Source organism: Vombatus ursinus, unplaced genomic scaffold, assembly GCF_900497805.2.
Source record: "Vombatus ursinus unplaced genomic scaffold, bare-nosed wombat genome assembly UNPS02014235.1, whole genome shotgun sequence".
In the NCBI taxonomy this organism is placed as follows: domain Eukaryota; kingdom Metazoa; phylum Chordata; class Mammalia; order Diprotodontia; family Vombatidae; genus Vombatus; species Vombatus ursinus.
This window is the reverse complement of record NW_020954013.1, coordinates 336,016-351,563: the sequence shown is the minus strand read 5'-3', so window position 1 is coordinate 351,563 and position 15,548 is coordinate 336,016. Positions and strand designations below refer to the sequence as shown.

The window sequence follows — 15,548 nt, the reverse complement described above, 5'->3', positions numbered from 1 at the left end:
CTTCTTCTTCTTCTTCTTCTTCTTCTTCTTCTTCTTCTTCTTCTTCTTCTTCTTCTTCTTCTTCTTCTTCTTCTTCTTCCACCAAAATCTACTGTTGAATCAGCTGTACTATGGCCTAGGAGTGAACATTTCTAGACTTCATCTTTAATCTCTTCTCCTTAGGAAACCATACAATTCATTGGAAATACAAGTGCAAGAGAATGATCAAATTCTGCCTTATACAAAGGGAAACACCTGATACCTTGAGGTAGCAACTCAACAGGAAGGCCACACATGCCCTCACTCCCCCTTCACTGTGTACCTGAGCAGCCCTCACTTCTTTCTCTTTTCTCATCCTGTCAAGAAACACTTTTCTCCCCCTTATTCACTCATTCTCCTTTGGAGATTCTAATTAATCAATAGATGACCATGTTGAGGAAGATTAGTTCCTGAGACAAAAGGTGACTTTCTTGCAGACAAGTCCCAAATTTCCTAGGCAAACAGTGTAACTTCTCTGTAAGTGACATTATAATCCCAGGTCTGGAGGAGAGTTATGTCAGACATGGCTATCTCTATACCTACAACACTAGCCATAATATACCCCTATGCCAACACACACACACACACACACACACACACACACACACACACACTTCACATACTGTGCTGAAACCACTGCCCTGTCAGCAAAAACCAGCCGGGTAAGTGTCTCTATTACTAAGTCCTGGAGTCAGAGATGGAAAGAGTTGGAGTCTGTTTTTAGTGTTTGTGTGCCTTGAGTCTAGCACAGGGTCAGATATGTAGAAATTGCTAACGAATGCATATTAATTCATTGAATGATTGGTTAATTGACAGAAAGAGAAACCAGTACCTTAGGTTGTTCTGCGATTAGACTAGGGTTAGCAGACTGATAATAATAAACAAAAAGATAGGCTCCTTCCCTGACAGGTAGTAATGACATTGTCCCTGCTTCAGTGGCTTGGCTGCTGGCCTCTCAATCCTTCATTATTTGGGCCCAACTCAGGCTGGGTCTGGGGAGCGTGCCAGGGTGAAATCAATTGCATGGGATCCTGACGCTGACATTCTGCCCAAGAACATACATTCTGGGTCCCTGGGATTTACGGTCTTAGGAGAACATGGGAAGGCATTATCATTCATTAGTGTCAGCCAAGTGAGGGACAAGATTTCTGTGCTCTCATTCAGCTTCTTTTGGGTCAAAAAGTTGCCTCATATCTAATGAAATGTTACATCAAGTTGAAAGTCTTAAATTTCTTGCTGGATTTGGAAAAGTGTTGGCCTCAATACACATGGGCTCTGTTCTCACTGTCTTCAGTTTCTTATCATTCTAACCCACCACCTGCCCCCAATGGGATTTAGAGATGCACTGTGTGCTCAGACAGTGCAGGGCATCATCGATGTGATATGTCTGAAGTGAATGCCCCTGGTGTGGCAACTGGTGCTCTCTTTCGCTGTCATTTAAAGCACAGCCTCCTGTAAGAGAATGCTGCCCAAATAGATAAACTGAGATGTCACTGTGACTGTAGAGTTGGTGAGATTTTATTTCTCTCTCCTAAATCTCACCCTCTTACTTTCTCCCCTAGGCTAGGACCATCATTTGTCTCAGTTGTGTTAAGTAGATGTTATAATGTCAGATTTAGTGACTTATTGTATTCCCCAAATTATTCTTTACATGTGGGGAAAGAAAATAAACCCCCTGTCTGCCCTCTCCAAGCTTATGGTTGGAATAATCTACAATAAAGATTTAATGAGATATAACTGGTGAGAAGATAAAAGGCAAGGAATTTAAGAAGAGATGACAATATAGAGTTTAGTTGCTTTAGTGAGAAAAGTCAGATAGGGATATATGTGTGTATATATGTAAATATATGTGTATATACATATATATGCACATATGTATGTATGTATAGTCAGTCAAGATTGTTTTGAAGAAAATCACCAGTGTGAATGGGCCTTGTTAGAAGCTTTGATGATGAATGTCAAAAACTAAAAATAAATTAGTGCTTTAAAAAAATAAAGCACCATAGGAAGATGAAAAGTTATTTGGGAACTAAATAATCTAATACTACAGAATGAGTGGGTCAAAGAACAAAACATAGGAACAATCGATAATTTCATGAAAGAGAATGAAAACAATGAGACAACAATCCAAAATTTGTGGGATACAGGGAGAGTAGTAGCTGAGGGAATGTTTATATCTCTAAATGTACCCATCAATAAAATAAAGCAAAAACAGACCAATGCATTGACGATCTACTTTTAAAAAGAAGAAGAAAAATAAATATCCCCCCAAAATAAAACAGTGTAAAACAAAAGAGAGATTAATAAAATAGAGAATGAAATTGAAATAATAAATAAAAACAGGAGTTGGTTTATGAAAATAACAATAAAATAGACAAACCATTGGATCTGCTATTATTTGGTATTCAGTCATTCCATTGTGTCCATATGTCCATTTTTTTCCCATGGGGTTTTCTTGGCAATGATACCAGAGTAGTTTCAATTTTTTTTCATCAGTGTGTCTTCATTTTACAGAATCTATCTGAAATAGATAAGGATTTAGTAACTTGCCCAGAATTACACAACAAGCAAGCATATGTGGTCAGATTTGAACTCAGATCTTTCTGACTCCAGGCCCAGTGTACTATCCAATACAACCACTAGCTGATTAATTTGATTTAAAAACAAAAGAAATAAGAAAACCAAATTATTGATTTGCAAAGGGTGAATGCACCAACAATGAAGACAATATTGAAGCAACAATTATTAAGTTTTTTTGCCCAACTATGTGCCAGTCAAATTGAAAATCTAAATGAAATTGATAAATGTAAAAAAAAATCAATTGCCTAGATTAACAGAAGAGGAAATAGAATATTTACACAACTCCATCTTAGAAAAAAGAAATTGAAGAAGCCACTAATTAGTATTCTAAGAAATATGTGTATATATATATACATATATATATACACACTATTTGGAGAAAAAAAAAGTAAAGAAAAGGAGTACTGTCAAATTTCTACTATGACACAAATATGGTTTTGAAACCTGAGCTAGAGAGAGTGAAAACAGAGAAAGAAAACTATAGACTTATTTTCTTAATGAATATTGTTACAAAAAAATAAGCAAGGAGATTACAGCAACATATCACAAAGATCATATGTTATGGAGGGGGAGCGATTGTTACCAGGAATCCAGGGCTTGTTTAATTAGCAAAACTATTGCCATAATTGGCCATATCAACAATAACAAAAAGAAAAAGCATATGATCTCTTTGGGATACAGCCCTAGAAGTGCTATTTCTGGGTCAAGGGTATGCACATTTTGATAGCCCTTTAGGCATAGTTCCAAATTGCTCCCCAAAATGGCTGAATCATTTCACAACTCCACCAACAATGCGTTAGTATTCCAATTTTCCCACATATTCTCCAACATTTATCATTTTTTCCTATTTTGTCATGTTGACCAGTCAGATAGGTGTGATGTGGTACCACAGAGGTGTTTTAATTTGCATTTCTCTAATCAATAGTGATTTAGAGCATTTTTTCATATGACTATAGATGACTTTAATTTCTTCATCTGATAACTGCCTATTCATATCCTTTGACCATTTATCAGTTGGGGAATGACTTGTATTCTTATAAATTTGACTTAGCTCTCTATATATTTTAGGAATGAGGCCCTTATCAGAGTCACTGGTTGTAAAAATTCTTTCCCACTTTTCTACTTCCCTCCTAATCTTGGTTGCATTGGCTTTGTTTGTGCAAAATCTTTTCAATTTAATGTAATCAAAATTATCCATTTTGCATTTTGTAAATGTTCTCTATCTCCTGTTTGGTCATGAATTCTTCTGTTCTCCATAAATCTGACTATTCCTTGCTCTCCCAGTTTGCTTATAGTATCATGAAACCATTTTGACTTTATTTTGGTATATGGTGTCAGATTTTGGTCTATGCTAAGTTTCTGTGATACTCTTTCCCTGTTTTCCCAGCAGTTTTTTTTCAAATAGTGAGTTCTTATCTCAGAAGCTGGGGTCTTTGGATTTATAAAATAGTAGATTACTACAGTCATTGACTACTGTGTCTTGCATACCTAACTCTATTTCTTAGGCAGTACCAAGCAGTTTTGATGATTGCTGCTTTATAATACAATTTAAGATCTGGAATGGCCAGGCCTCCTTCCGCTGCATTTCTTTTCATTAGTTCTCTTTAAATCCTGAAACTTTTGTTCTTCCAAATGAATCTTGTTACTATTTTTTCTAGCTCTATAAAATAAATTTTTGGTAGTTTGATTGGTACGACACTGAATAAATAAATTAGCTTAGGTAGAATTGTCATTTTTGTTATATTAGCTCGGTCTATCCATGAGCAACTAATGTTTTTTCCAATTATTTAGATCTGACTTTATTTGTATGAAAAGTGTTTTGTAATTGTGTTTACATAGTTCTTGAGTTTGTTTCAGTAGGTAGACTCCTAAATATTTTATGTCTACAGTAAGTTTAAATGGAATTTTTCTTTCTCTCTCTTGCTGTTGGGCTTTGTTTGTAATATATTGAAATGCCAATGATTTATGTGGGTTTATTTTATAGCCTGTAACTTTGCTAAAGTTGTTTATTATTTCAAGATTCTCTAAGTATATCATCATATCATCTGCAAAGAGTGATAGCTTTGTTTCTTCTTTGCCTATTCTAATACCTTCAATTTCTTTTTCTTCTCCTATTGCTAACACTAACGTTTCCAGTATTTTGAACAACAGTGGTGATAATGGACACCCTTGTTTCACCCTCAATCTTATTGGTAAGTTAAAAGTATTTAACTTGTCCCCATTAGATATGATGCTTGCTGAAGGTTTTAGGTATATGTTATTTATTATTTTAAGGAGGATTACATTTGTTCTTATGCTCTCTCATGTTTTTTAATAGGAATGGGTGTTGCATTTTGTCAAAAACCTTTCCTGCATCTATTGAGATGATCATGTCATGTCTGTTAGTTTTGTTGTTGATATATCAATTATGCTGATAGTTTTCCTAGTATTTAACCAGCCCTGATTCTTGGTATAAATGCTACTTGGTCAAAATGTATTATTCTTGGGATAAGTTGCTGTAATCTGTTTGCTAATATTTTATTTAAAACTTTTGCATCTATATTCATTAGGGAAATTGGTCTATAATTTTCTTTTTCTGTTTTGACTCTTCCCAGTTTAGGTATCAGTACCATATTTGTATCATAAAAAGAATTTGGTAAGACTCCTTCTTTGCCTATTTTCCCATATAGTCTATATAGTATTGGGATTATTTGTTCTTTAAATGTTTCATAGAATTCATTTGTAAATCCATCTGGCCCTGGAGATTTTTTCCTAGGGAGTTCATCAATGGCTTGTTCAATTTATTTTTCTGAGATGGGGTTATTTAAGTATTTTACTTCCTCTTCTGTTAATCTGGGCAATTTATATTTTTGTAAATATTCATCCATTTCATTAATTTCTCCTTTGGTTTTCAATATTTCTAATTTAGTGTTTAATGAAGCTTTTTAATTTGTTCTTTCTCTTATGTTTTTAAATTGCATTCCCAATTCATTGATCTCCTCTTTCTCTATTTTATTCATGTAAGCATTTGGAGATATAAAACTTCCCCTAAGATCTGCTTTCACTACATCCCATAAGTTTGTCTATGTTGTCTCATTATTTTATTTCCTTTGAATGATGTTATTGATTGTTTCTATGATTTGTTGTTTGACCTATTCATTTTTAGGATGAGATTATTTAGTTTCCAATTATTTTTTAGTCTATCTTTCTGTGGCCCTTTATTACATATAAATTTTACTGTATCATGATCTGAAAAGGATGCATTTAATGACTTTCTGCATTGGATTGTGAGGTTTTTATGCACTAGTACAAGGTCAGTTTTTGTGTATGTGCCAAGTACCACTAAGATAAAAGTATATTCTTTTCTATCCCTATTCAATTTTCTCCAGAGGTATACTGTACCTAACTTTTCTAATTTTCAAATCACCTCCTTAACTTCTTTTTTTATTTATTTGTTGGTTGGATTTATCTAGTTCAGAGAGGGGGAGGTTGAGGTCTCCCACTAGTATAGTTTTGCTGTCTGTTTCTTCTTGTAACTTCCTGACCTTCTCCTCTAAGAATCTGGATGCTATACAATTTAGTGCATGTATGTTTAATAATGATATTACTTCATTGTCTATGGTGCCTTTTAGCAGGATGTAGTTTCCTTCCTTATCTCCTTTGATAAGATCTATTTTTGCATTTGCTTTGTCTGAGATCAGGATTGTTATTCTTGCTTTTTTTTTTTTACTCCAGCTGAAGCATAATATAGTTTCCTCCGGTCTTTTACCTTTACCCTGTGTGTGTCCCTCTGTTTCAAATGAATTTCCTATAAACAGTATATTGTAAGATTATGATTTTAAATCCATTCTATCTGCTATCCACTTCTGTTTTATAGGAGAGTTCATCATATTCACATTCACAGTTATGATTACTATCTCTGTCTTTCTCTCCATCCTATTTTCCCCCCTCCATTTATGCTTTATTTTTTTGGAGGGAGGGGCTAGGTGATGGGGTTAAGTGACTTGCTCCGGGTCACACAACTAGTAAGTATTATGTGTCTGAGGCCAGATTTGAACTCAGGTCTTCCTGAGCAGGTTTTCCTGCTCTATCCACTGAGCCACCTAGCTGCCTCATGTTTATGCTTTTATTTCTTTTTTCTCCTTTTCCCTCTTCACTAGTGTTTTGCTTTTGATTATAGCCTCCCTCAGTCCCACCTCCCTTCTATTAGCCCTCACCCTTTCCTTGCCCTTCATCCTTACCACTTCCTCCCTCTCTTCTATCCTCCCTCCATTTTTTTTCCTCTTTTCCCTACTATGGCCTATCAGGCAAGTCAGATTTCTATACCTAACTTGCTATGTTATTCCCTCCTTGAGCCAAATCTGATAAGAGTAAGGTTCAAACAATGCTCATCTACCTCCCTTCTTTCCCTCTACTGTAATAAGTTTTTGTGCCTTTTACTGTAGTAATTTACCCTTGTCTGCCTTCTCCATTCCTTTTCTCACAGTACTTTCCCTTAGTTAGATTGCATTAATCTGCTTACTTAGATGCATTTAACCCACTTGATTAGATTTTTTTTATTATTACATCAAAGTCAACTTATACCCACCCTTATGTATACTCCTTTAAAGTCCTATAATAACAATACAGTTCTCAAGAGCTACAAGTGTCATCTTCCCTTATAGGGATGTAAACAGTTTGCCCTTCTTAATAACATGTTGTATCTTTCTGTCCCATTTACCTTTTTATGTCTCTCTTGAGACTTGCATTTGAAGATCAAATTTTCTGTTGATCTCTGGTCTTTTTATTAGGAAGATTTGGAAGTCCCTTATTTCAATGAATATCCATCTCCTCCCTTGAAAGATTATGCTCATTTTCACTGGGTATTTGATCCTTGGTTGTAATCCAAGCTCCTTTGCCTTATGGAATATTGTATTCCATGCCCTACAGTCTTTTAATGTAGAAGCTACAAGGTCCTGTGCAATCCTGTCTGTAGTTCCATAATATTTAAATTGTTTCTTTCTTGCTGCTTGTAGTATTTTCTCTTTGACCTGGTAATTTCAGAATTTGGCTACAATATTTGTTGATGTTTTCAATTTGGGATCTCTTTCAGGAGGTGATCATTGGATTCTTTCTATGGCTATTTTGCCCTGTAGTTCTAGGACCTCAGGGCATTTTTGCTTGATGATTTCCTGAGAGATGCTGTCTAGGCTCTTTTTTTCATTGTGATTTTCAGGAAGACCAATAATTTTTAAATTGTCTCTCCTGGATCTATTTTCCAAGTCAGTTTTTTTTTTTTACCAGTGAAGTATTTTATGTTTTCATTCATTTTTTTCTTTCTTTTGTTTCTGTTTGATTGATTCTCACTCTCTCATAGAGTCATTAGCTTTCATTTGCCCAATTCTAATTTTTAACAAATTATTTTCTTCTATTAGATTTTGTACCTCCTTTTCCATTTGGCCCATTTTATTTTTTAAGGAATTCTTCTCCTCAGTGAGTTTTTGTGTCTCCTTTTCTGTTTGGCCAATTCTGCTTTTAAAGGAGTTGTTTTCTTCAGTTAATTTTTGTCCTTCCTTTTCCAAGCTATTGACTCTCTCTTGCATAACTCTCATTTCTTTTCCCCATTTTTCTTCTATCTCTCTTATTTGATTTTTAAAATCCTTATTGAGCTCTTCCAAGAAGGCTTTTTGCACTTCAGACCAGTTCATATTCCCTTTTGAGGTTCCAGATGTGGGTTTATTGACATGTTGTCCTCTTCAGAATTTCTGCCTTGATCTTCACCAATCCCATAATAATAATCTATAGTATGTTTCTTTTTGCTCATGGTGTTTTCTTATTTCCTGGCCTTCAAAAAAGATTGAGCTCTCCTGTTGGGAGCAAGGGTCACTGATCTAAACTTTTTGTGTTGGGAGCCCAGGACCTTTTTACTGGCTTTGTGTGCCAGGGTCTCAGATGCTGGAAGTTGGAGGCTGTAAGGTTCTGGCAGCTTACCTAGTGTTGGGATAGAATCAGCAACATTGGAACTCTAAGGGTAGCATTAGGTAGTCTGGCCCCTGGAGGTTGCTTGCTCACCTGGGCCTTTCCTTTCACTTTCTTAGGCTCCTTTCAGATGGATTTACTGCTGTGGCATGTTTCTTTGCCTGGGGTTTTACCCCTTGGAATGCTTTCCAGAGTTTTGCTGAGGCAGTGGGAGACTTGGCTGCTGTAGAATGCTGAGGCATGTGGTAGGCTTCAGAACTGGTTTCCATTGGTTCCAATGCCCAATCTGAGGCACTCAGGTGTCCTGGTGTTCATGCTTGCCTGCTCCACCACCTGGGGCTCAGGATCTCCCCCTGGTATGCTGAGGTATGGCTTTCCACTAGCTTGCTGTGATGCCTCCCATTCGGTACTGCTTTCCCTCCCTCAGGGCAAAAGGGGCCTTTCCTGTTAATCCCTCAAGCTTCCTGGGCTACTGGACTGCTGCATCCTATCTTTCTGCTGCTTCAGCTGTTCCAGGGATTTTCCTGGTACGATATTTTCTGAGCTTTCAGAGGTTAATAATGGATGGTGAGAGTAACTTACCTCTTACTCAGTCATCTTGGCACCTGCTAGTCTTTATATCTAAATTGTGTATCCATTTTGACTTTATCTTAGCATAAGGTGTAAGATGTTGGTTTATGCTGAGTTTCTGCCATACTATTTTCCAGTTTTCCCAGCAGTTTTTGTTAAATAGTGATTTCTTATCCCAGAATCTGGAGTAAAGTCATTGACTACCATGTCTTGTGTACCTAACGTATTCCAACTACTGGAAAAGATTTGAATACTGAGGATATGTTCACTTACCTTGGAAGTATACTTTCCAAGGTTGTACACATAGATGATGAGGTTGACACACACATTGCACAGCTAGCTCAGTGTTTTGGAAACTCTGAAGGGAGAAAAGATGTATTAGAATGGATACCAACGTGAAAGTCTACAGAGCCATTGTGCTGACCTCATTTTTTGTATGCCTGTGAAACCAGGACAGTATTCCAGCACCATATCAGGAAACTGAATTGCTTCCATTTGAATTGTCTTAGGAAGATTCTGAAGATCACCTCGCAAGCCAGGATACCGGACACTGAAGTCCTTTTTTAAGCTAAACTGCCAAGCATTCAAAATCTATATCAGACAGAGCAACTTTGATGGGCAGGCCTCATTGTTTGAAAGTCAAACATATCACATAAAAGACTACATTATGAAGAACTCACATAAGGAAGACTCTTCCATATCAGTCAGACAAAGAGATACAAAGACACTCTCAAAATCTCTCTGAAGTACTTTGGAATAGATTGCTTGATAATGGGAGCTGGTGGCAAAGGAGAACCCAACATGGCATGTTTGCATCAAAGAAGGTGCTGTGCTGTATGAACAAAGCAGAATTGCAGCAGCTCAAAAGAAATGTGACATGTACAAATTTAGAGAATCCACCCCAAATGTTTACATGGACTATTCTTCCCAACCTGTGGTAGAGCATTTCAAGCTCCTGTGGGTCTGATCAGCCACTGTCAGACACACTGGAAGTTGACTCTAACACAGTTACGTCATTTTGGTTCTCTTTGTGAATGAAGGACAACAATTGAGTCCTTTCCAGCTGGACATCAAGCTCCTGGGAAAACCATTGCTTGTAGAGGAAAGACAGGGAGTTTGTTTTGTTCCAACCCATACGTAAAGAGTAATTTTGGAGATATTATGAGTCACTGTCTGACTGTAGCATCTGCTTAACACAACTGAGATGAGTGATGGTCCTGGCCTAGGGGAGAGAGATTTAGGAGCCAGGAACAAAATCTCATAAACTCTACACTCAGAGTGACATCTCAGATTTTCTATTTGGGCAGCATTCTTTTATGGCCGGCTCTGGTTTAAATGACAGTGATAGTGAATATCATTGCACCTCCAGGGACATTTGCATCTCACGTCTATGAGGCTTTGCCCTTTCTGAGTACAGAGGGCATTTATGGATCCCACTCATGGCATTTGGTGTGTTGGGATGATAAGAAATTGATGGCAATGAGAATAAAATCCACGTGTGTTGACTCCTACACACTTCCAAATTCAGCAAGAAATTTAAAACCCTGAACTTGATACTACAAGTCATTAGACAGTAGGCAACTTTTCCTTGCCCTTAAAGGGGTTTAATGAGAGCACATAAATCCTACTCCCTGGCTGGCTAACACTGAAGAATAATAACTCCTTCCTTTCTCATAAGACTGTAAACGCCAAGCACCCAGCATATATGTTTTTGGTTTTCTACTTGGGCAGAATCTCAGCATCAGGATCTCCTGACAACTGCTTTGACCCTGGCATACTCCCCAGATACAGCCAGAGTTGGGTTCAGATCATGAATGATTGAGATGCCATTAGCTAGGTCACTGAAGTCAGTACAATGTCATTACTACTTGTCATGGAAGAAGCATATTTATAAAAAAAATTATCAGGGTTTTAGCCATAGTCCTGTCACAGAAAACACAAAGTACCGGTTTCTCTTTCCTTCCATCATCTAATCATTCAATGAATTACTACTCATTCTTTGGTAACTATTATATGACTGAGCTTATGTTGGACTGCAGGCATACTAACACTAAAGAAAGGAGGAAGGTAGAAATGAATTTTGCTACTTGTTCTTTCAGACTAAAGGATGAAGGGCAGAAATGTGTGTGTGTGTGGGTGTGTGCTTGTGTGTGGGTGTCCACATATCTGTGCAGAGGGGATAACTACTAGTCTATTAGAGACTTCAGAATTAGAAAGGGGACTACCAAATGAATTCCAGAGCATTAGCCTCTGTCAGCTTTGCATTGGCTACAAATTTAATAATCATTCAATATGCCATTTTCAAATATATGAATAGAAAAAGAAGTTTAACAAGTAAACATAAATACCTGGATACTTCAAAAGTGAATTGTTGCATTGATGTGGAACTATATACAATTTATCTTTGAATCCAATCATCTGAGCAATTATACGACTTTATATTTGTATTATTGTTTAGTCTACTTCTCTCCATCTTCTCCTCAAGAATACTTGGTTTCAGTATATGAAATTCTTCCCTAAATCTTGGTAAACTGAGTCTTCAGTATTCCCCTCATCTACTGGTTTGGTAATCCTTGCCAATTGGAAATAAGCTTGGTCTGGTATGAGAAGATCTTCATAGTTCCATGCTGTTCTTGTATATTCATTACATATATTTGTAAATATTAACCTATTATCCATTAATGTTCTTTTCCTAGAATTTGTCTAAGAAGTCAAATCAATCTCACTAGTATGTATGGGGAATTCATTTTTCCTCATTTTTGAAATTTGTGGTAGCTTTTTTTCTTCCCCAATCTTAGCACCTCCCTCCCATGTTCCTACATTTTCAAACGTCATTCACAATACCTCAACAACCAGGCTACTCAGTTCAAACACATCTTTCAGTGCCTGAGAATGTAATTGGTCTTGCCCAGGTCATATGAATTCAGCATGATCAACTACATACTATTTTATTAAACATTGTTACTTATATTGAGAATCAGCTGTCTATTGGTAATTTTTTTTGTCATTTTTTAATGAAAAGGTCAATCCATGTGACAGGAAAAAAATAAGGAAAGTAAAACTAGAGCAACTAGGTGTTCTCAGGATATGAGCTATCATTTTACATTCCAAAAGGCAAAGATCTTTTTTATTTTTTATTAATTTACTTTAAAATTAAATACTAAAACAGATACAAAATCAGAAAATAAAAAGTAACATATTATAAACTTAAATATTAAAATTTAAATAAAAATAGCAAAAGAAAAAGCAGCATTGACATGTGCATAGCAGAAGAGAAGAGAGATTAAAAATGTACAGCAAAAAATTTCTATTTCAAGATAGACTATGTAATAAATACAACACATTGTGTTCATACATACACAATACACTTACACACTCATACATATGCTTAGATATTTATAATCATAGTCATATATTCATATGCATATATTTTTAAATTTACTTTATGCACCATTTTTCACAACATAATTTAAAAGATCTTTTTGTTGTCTTTATAGTCACTTACTAGCCTTTGTTCAATTTGAGGTTTGTTCTTCCTGAGAATATTTTTACAGAATAGAATAACACTCAAATATTCATGCTGTTATCATACCTTGTTTCCATCATCAGAACATTTATTTTATACTTTTTTTGTAGATTTCTATGTGGATATACATGGTTAAATTTGGATCCATTTCATTTTTTTCCTTATAATTGAAAATAACTCTCTTTACAACTTTACAATATGATTTTTCCTGGGAATTTCCCATCTTATGTGGAATTATTCCATCTTCACCATTTATATTTTCTTGGTAATGTGTTCTCACAAATAACTAGGATATATGTCAAACTTTCTGGATTTCTTAGTGTCCATTGCTGTTTAGGAGAGAATGTCATTTAATCTCATTTCTATCATATCAATGTCAAGTACCAACTCCTTCTTGCTCCTTAAGGAATCCAATTTAGAAAACAACCTACCTTTGATTTTTATCTTCATCATTTGGAAAACAAAATAGCCCAAGGAAATCATGAAGTTCTTATTTGTTCTGCTTTTGGGAGAGAGTTCCAAACATATCTGGTTAATTGAATTATTCCATTACAAGTTCATCATGCCATCATGTGAGGCTTGTGAACTGTTTCTCCTAATCCTCATCTCTTACTGTGCTTTCTTACCTGTTCATCATGACTTTCTTCTCCAGGAAATTTATTGTTTGGAAATCTCATTATCTTGAAAGATTAAATATGCCAAGTATTCACATCCTATCTGAACCCTTTGCTCCTCTGATTCTCTCATCTGATTTTGGGCAGGGCTATGGGATTCAGATCCTCTTTTTAAGAAAGGCACTCTTTCTAGACTTCCCCCCATTTCCAAGTACTATACTCCCTTTGGGCTTCTGAAGACTTTCTAGTCATGCATTCTTTCCCTGGGAAACTCATTTTTGTGAATTCTCCTTATCTTTCAAAAATTTGTCTTCTATGAAATCCTAGGTGTCTAAATTTTCATTATTCTTGGTAGTTTCTCTTTCTGATGTATACCTTAGAGGATATACATACACAGTCTTCTTTTTTTTTAGTTTAAAGCACCTTTGATTAGATTTCTAAGACACTTAGCAAATATTACTGTCTTTTAATTTGAGTATATTTATTTGCATCATTTTTGGGGCCACTTCTATCCTGGTTTGGTTCTTAGTTTCCCATGGAACTATACTTGATTAGTTCTCTTTTAGTAGTTCATTTTATGAAAAATCCATTAACACCATAATACATTCAGATGAGTATTTCATAAACCTATTGACCTCTCTGTTAATAAACAATAAGAGGTATACCAGAAAGTTGAAAATAATTATCCTATTTAATCTATGGTGAGTTTCTGGTAAGCGAATTAATTCAGGAGGTTGAATTACCAGGATCACAAGAAGACCTATATCTAATTACAAAGGGTCATGGGAAACCAGCACAGGTGTTCTCTGACATGGCATGTTGGGGATAAGACTTCAAAGAGAGAAGTCAAAAGAAGTTACCAAAAAAAAAAGGAATTAGCATCAGGGAATCCCAAGAAAGTTCCCACAACCCCAGCCTAGAAGAGTCAATATTTTTAAGATTCATTGAGTTGCTTTGGGGTGTTTCATGGAACTGCCAAATGTGGAAAGGAGGATAGAGTTGAGAAAGCAACCATTTCTTCATGATTCATTGATCTTGCACCTCAGTTTCAGGAATCTGTTGATGATTGCCTTAGATGTTCTTTCATGTTCCACTGAGCTGAAACATTTTGAGTTTCTATGCCTCTAAAGGTCTTCTACGTGTATTACAAGGTAAGGGAGATACTGTAACCTTTCCATCTATCAATGAGCACAGGTCCTGGGAATCTGGTTGTCAGTGCTGATAAGAACAAAAGCACTGATTACTGAATACCACAGAGACAGAAAGGCTGAGGTATGTATCACCCAAGTGTTTGTGTATTTAAAATAGAACATATACAAAATAAAAATAGGACTGAATACGTGAAACAGAACATAGATGCTCACAAGAAGCAAGATAACCTGGGTGGCTCTGGTTTCAGGGGATATTTTTGTGGAGAAGCTATTACTATGAATATGATTGACAAGCTTCTTATGTCTATATAGGATTGAGACCATATGGACACTAGAAAACATCATGAGACCCACAAAGAAAGCATCATAAACACATACTATGATTGAAAGTTTAACATGGTTCTTATTATTCAAATCTAGAGATCTATACCCAGTGTTACAACCGTATTTACTATCTGTTCTGTTCTTTGGACCATCATGGTATTGAAGTAGAATCACACAGAATAGTAGATTGAAAATCCAGCTAAGAACAAAGCTTGGGATGATGTACTTTGGTGCTCTCATTTTGAGCTGTGCCCATATGGAGTTGTTGGGACTAATGGTGATGTCCTGGAAGACACAGAATAGGCAGGTGCTACTCAAGGAGAGGTTCCAAGTTAATCTCTGCATGTACATTATGATTGTGATCCCAGTCTTGTCCAGGAGACATTTCACCCTCCAAAGCCTTGTCGTAGTAGCTATTCCCATAAAGAGAAGTGTCATGGCATTGGAAAAGACCAAATGAATGACAATTAGGTTTTTAGATCTTGTTCTTTGAGCAATGAGGAAATTAATGGCATGTAGGTAGAGGAGGATACAATTCCCTAGGAATCCAACTACAGTTAGTAGCAGGTATATTATCCCCAGAATTTCATCAAAAGTTAGCATTTTTTAGCTTTCTTGTGAAGATAATTTGTTGTCAAATTCGATGCAACCTATGGAAAAACACATGACATTATGCTTGTTGCAGGCTTAGGTTTTCCCATTGTAATTCCATGACCTTCTGCTCACCTATATGAGGAGAAATAAAGTTTCTCAGATAGTGGGAAGTGACTTACTATCAAACCCCAAAATTCACTTTTTAGCTGAAAATCTTTTATCAATCCATCTTTC

At 36.0% G+C, this 15,548-nt stretch overlaps 1 protein-coding gene across 1 annotated transcript; it reads right to left on the bottom strand.

The window, feature by feature from the left end:
* Nucleotides 1-14,426: 14,426 nt before the first annotated feature.
* On the bottom strand, nt 14,427-15,323 carry LOC114041970 (vomeronasal type-1 receptor 4-like). The gene has a single exon (XM_027860665.1). It carries the CDS (start codon nt 15,321-15,323, stop codon nt 14,427-14,429), a length of 897 nt encoding a protein of 298 aa, XP_027716466.1.
* Between the last annotated feature and the right edge of the window lie 225 nt (nt 15,324-15,548).

Coding starts and splice junctions, on each gene's coding strand:
- LOC114041970 (XM_027860665.1), bottom strand. CDS start 15,323: ATGCTAACTTTTGATGAAATTCTGGGGATAATATACCTGCTACTAACT.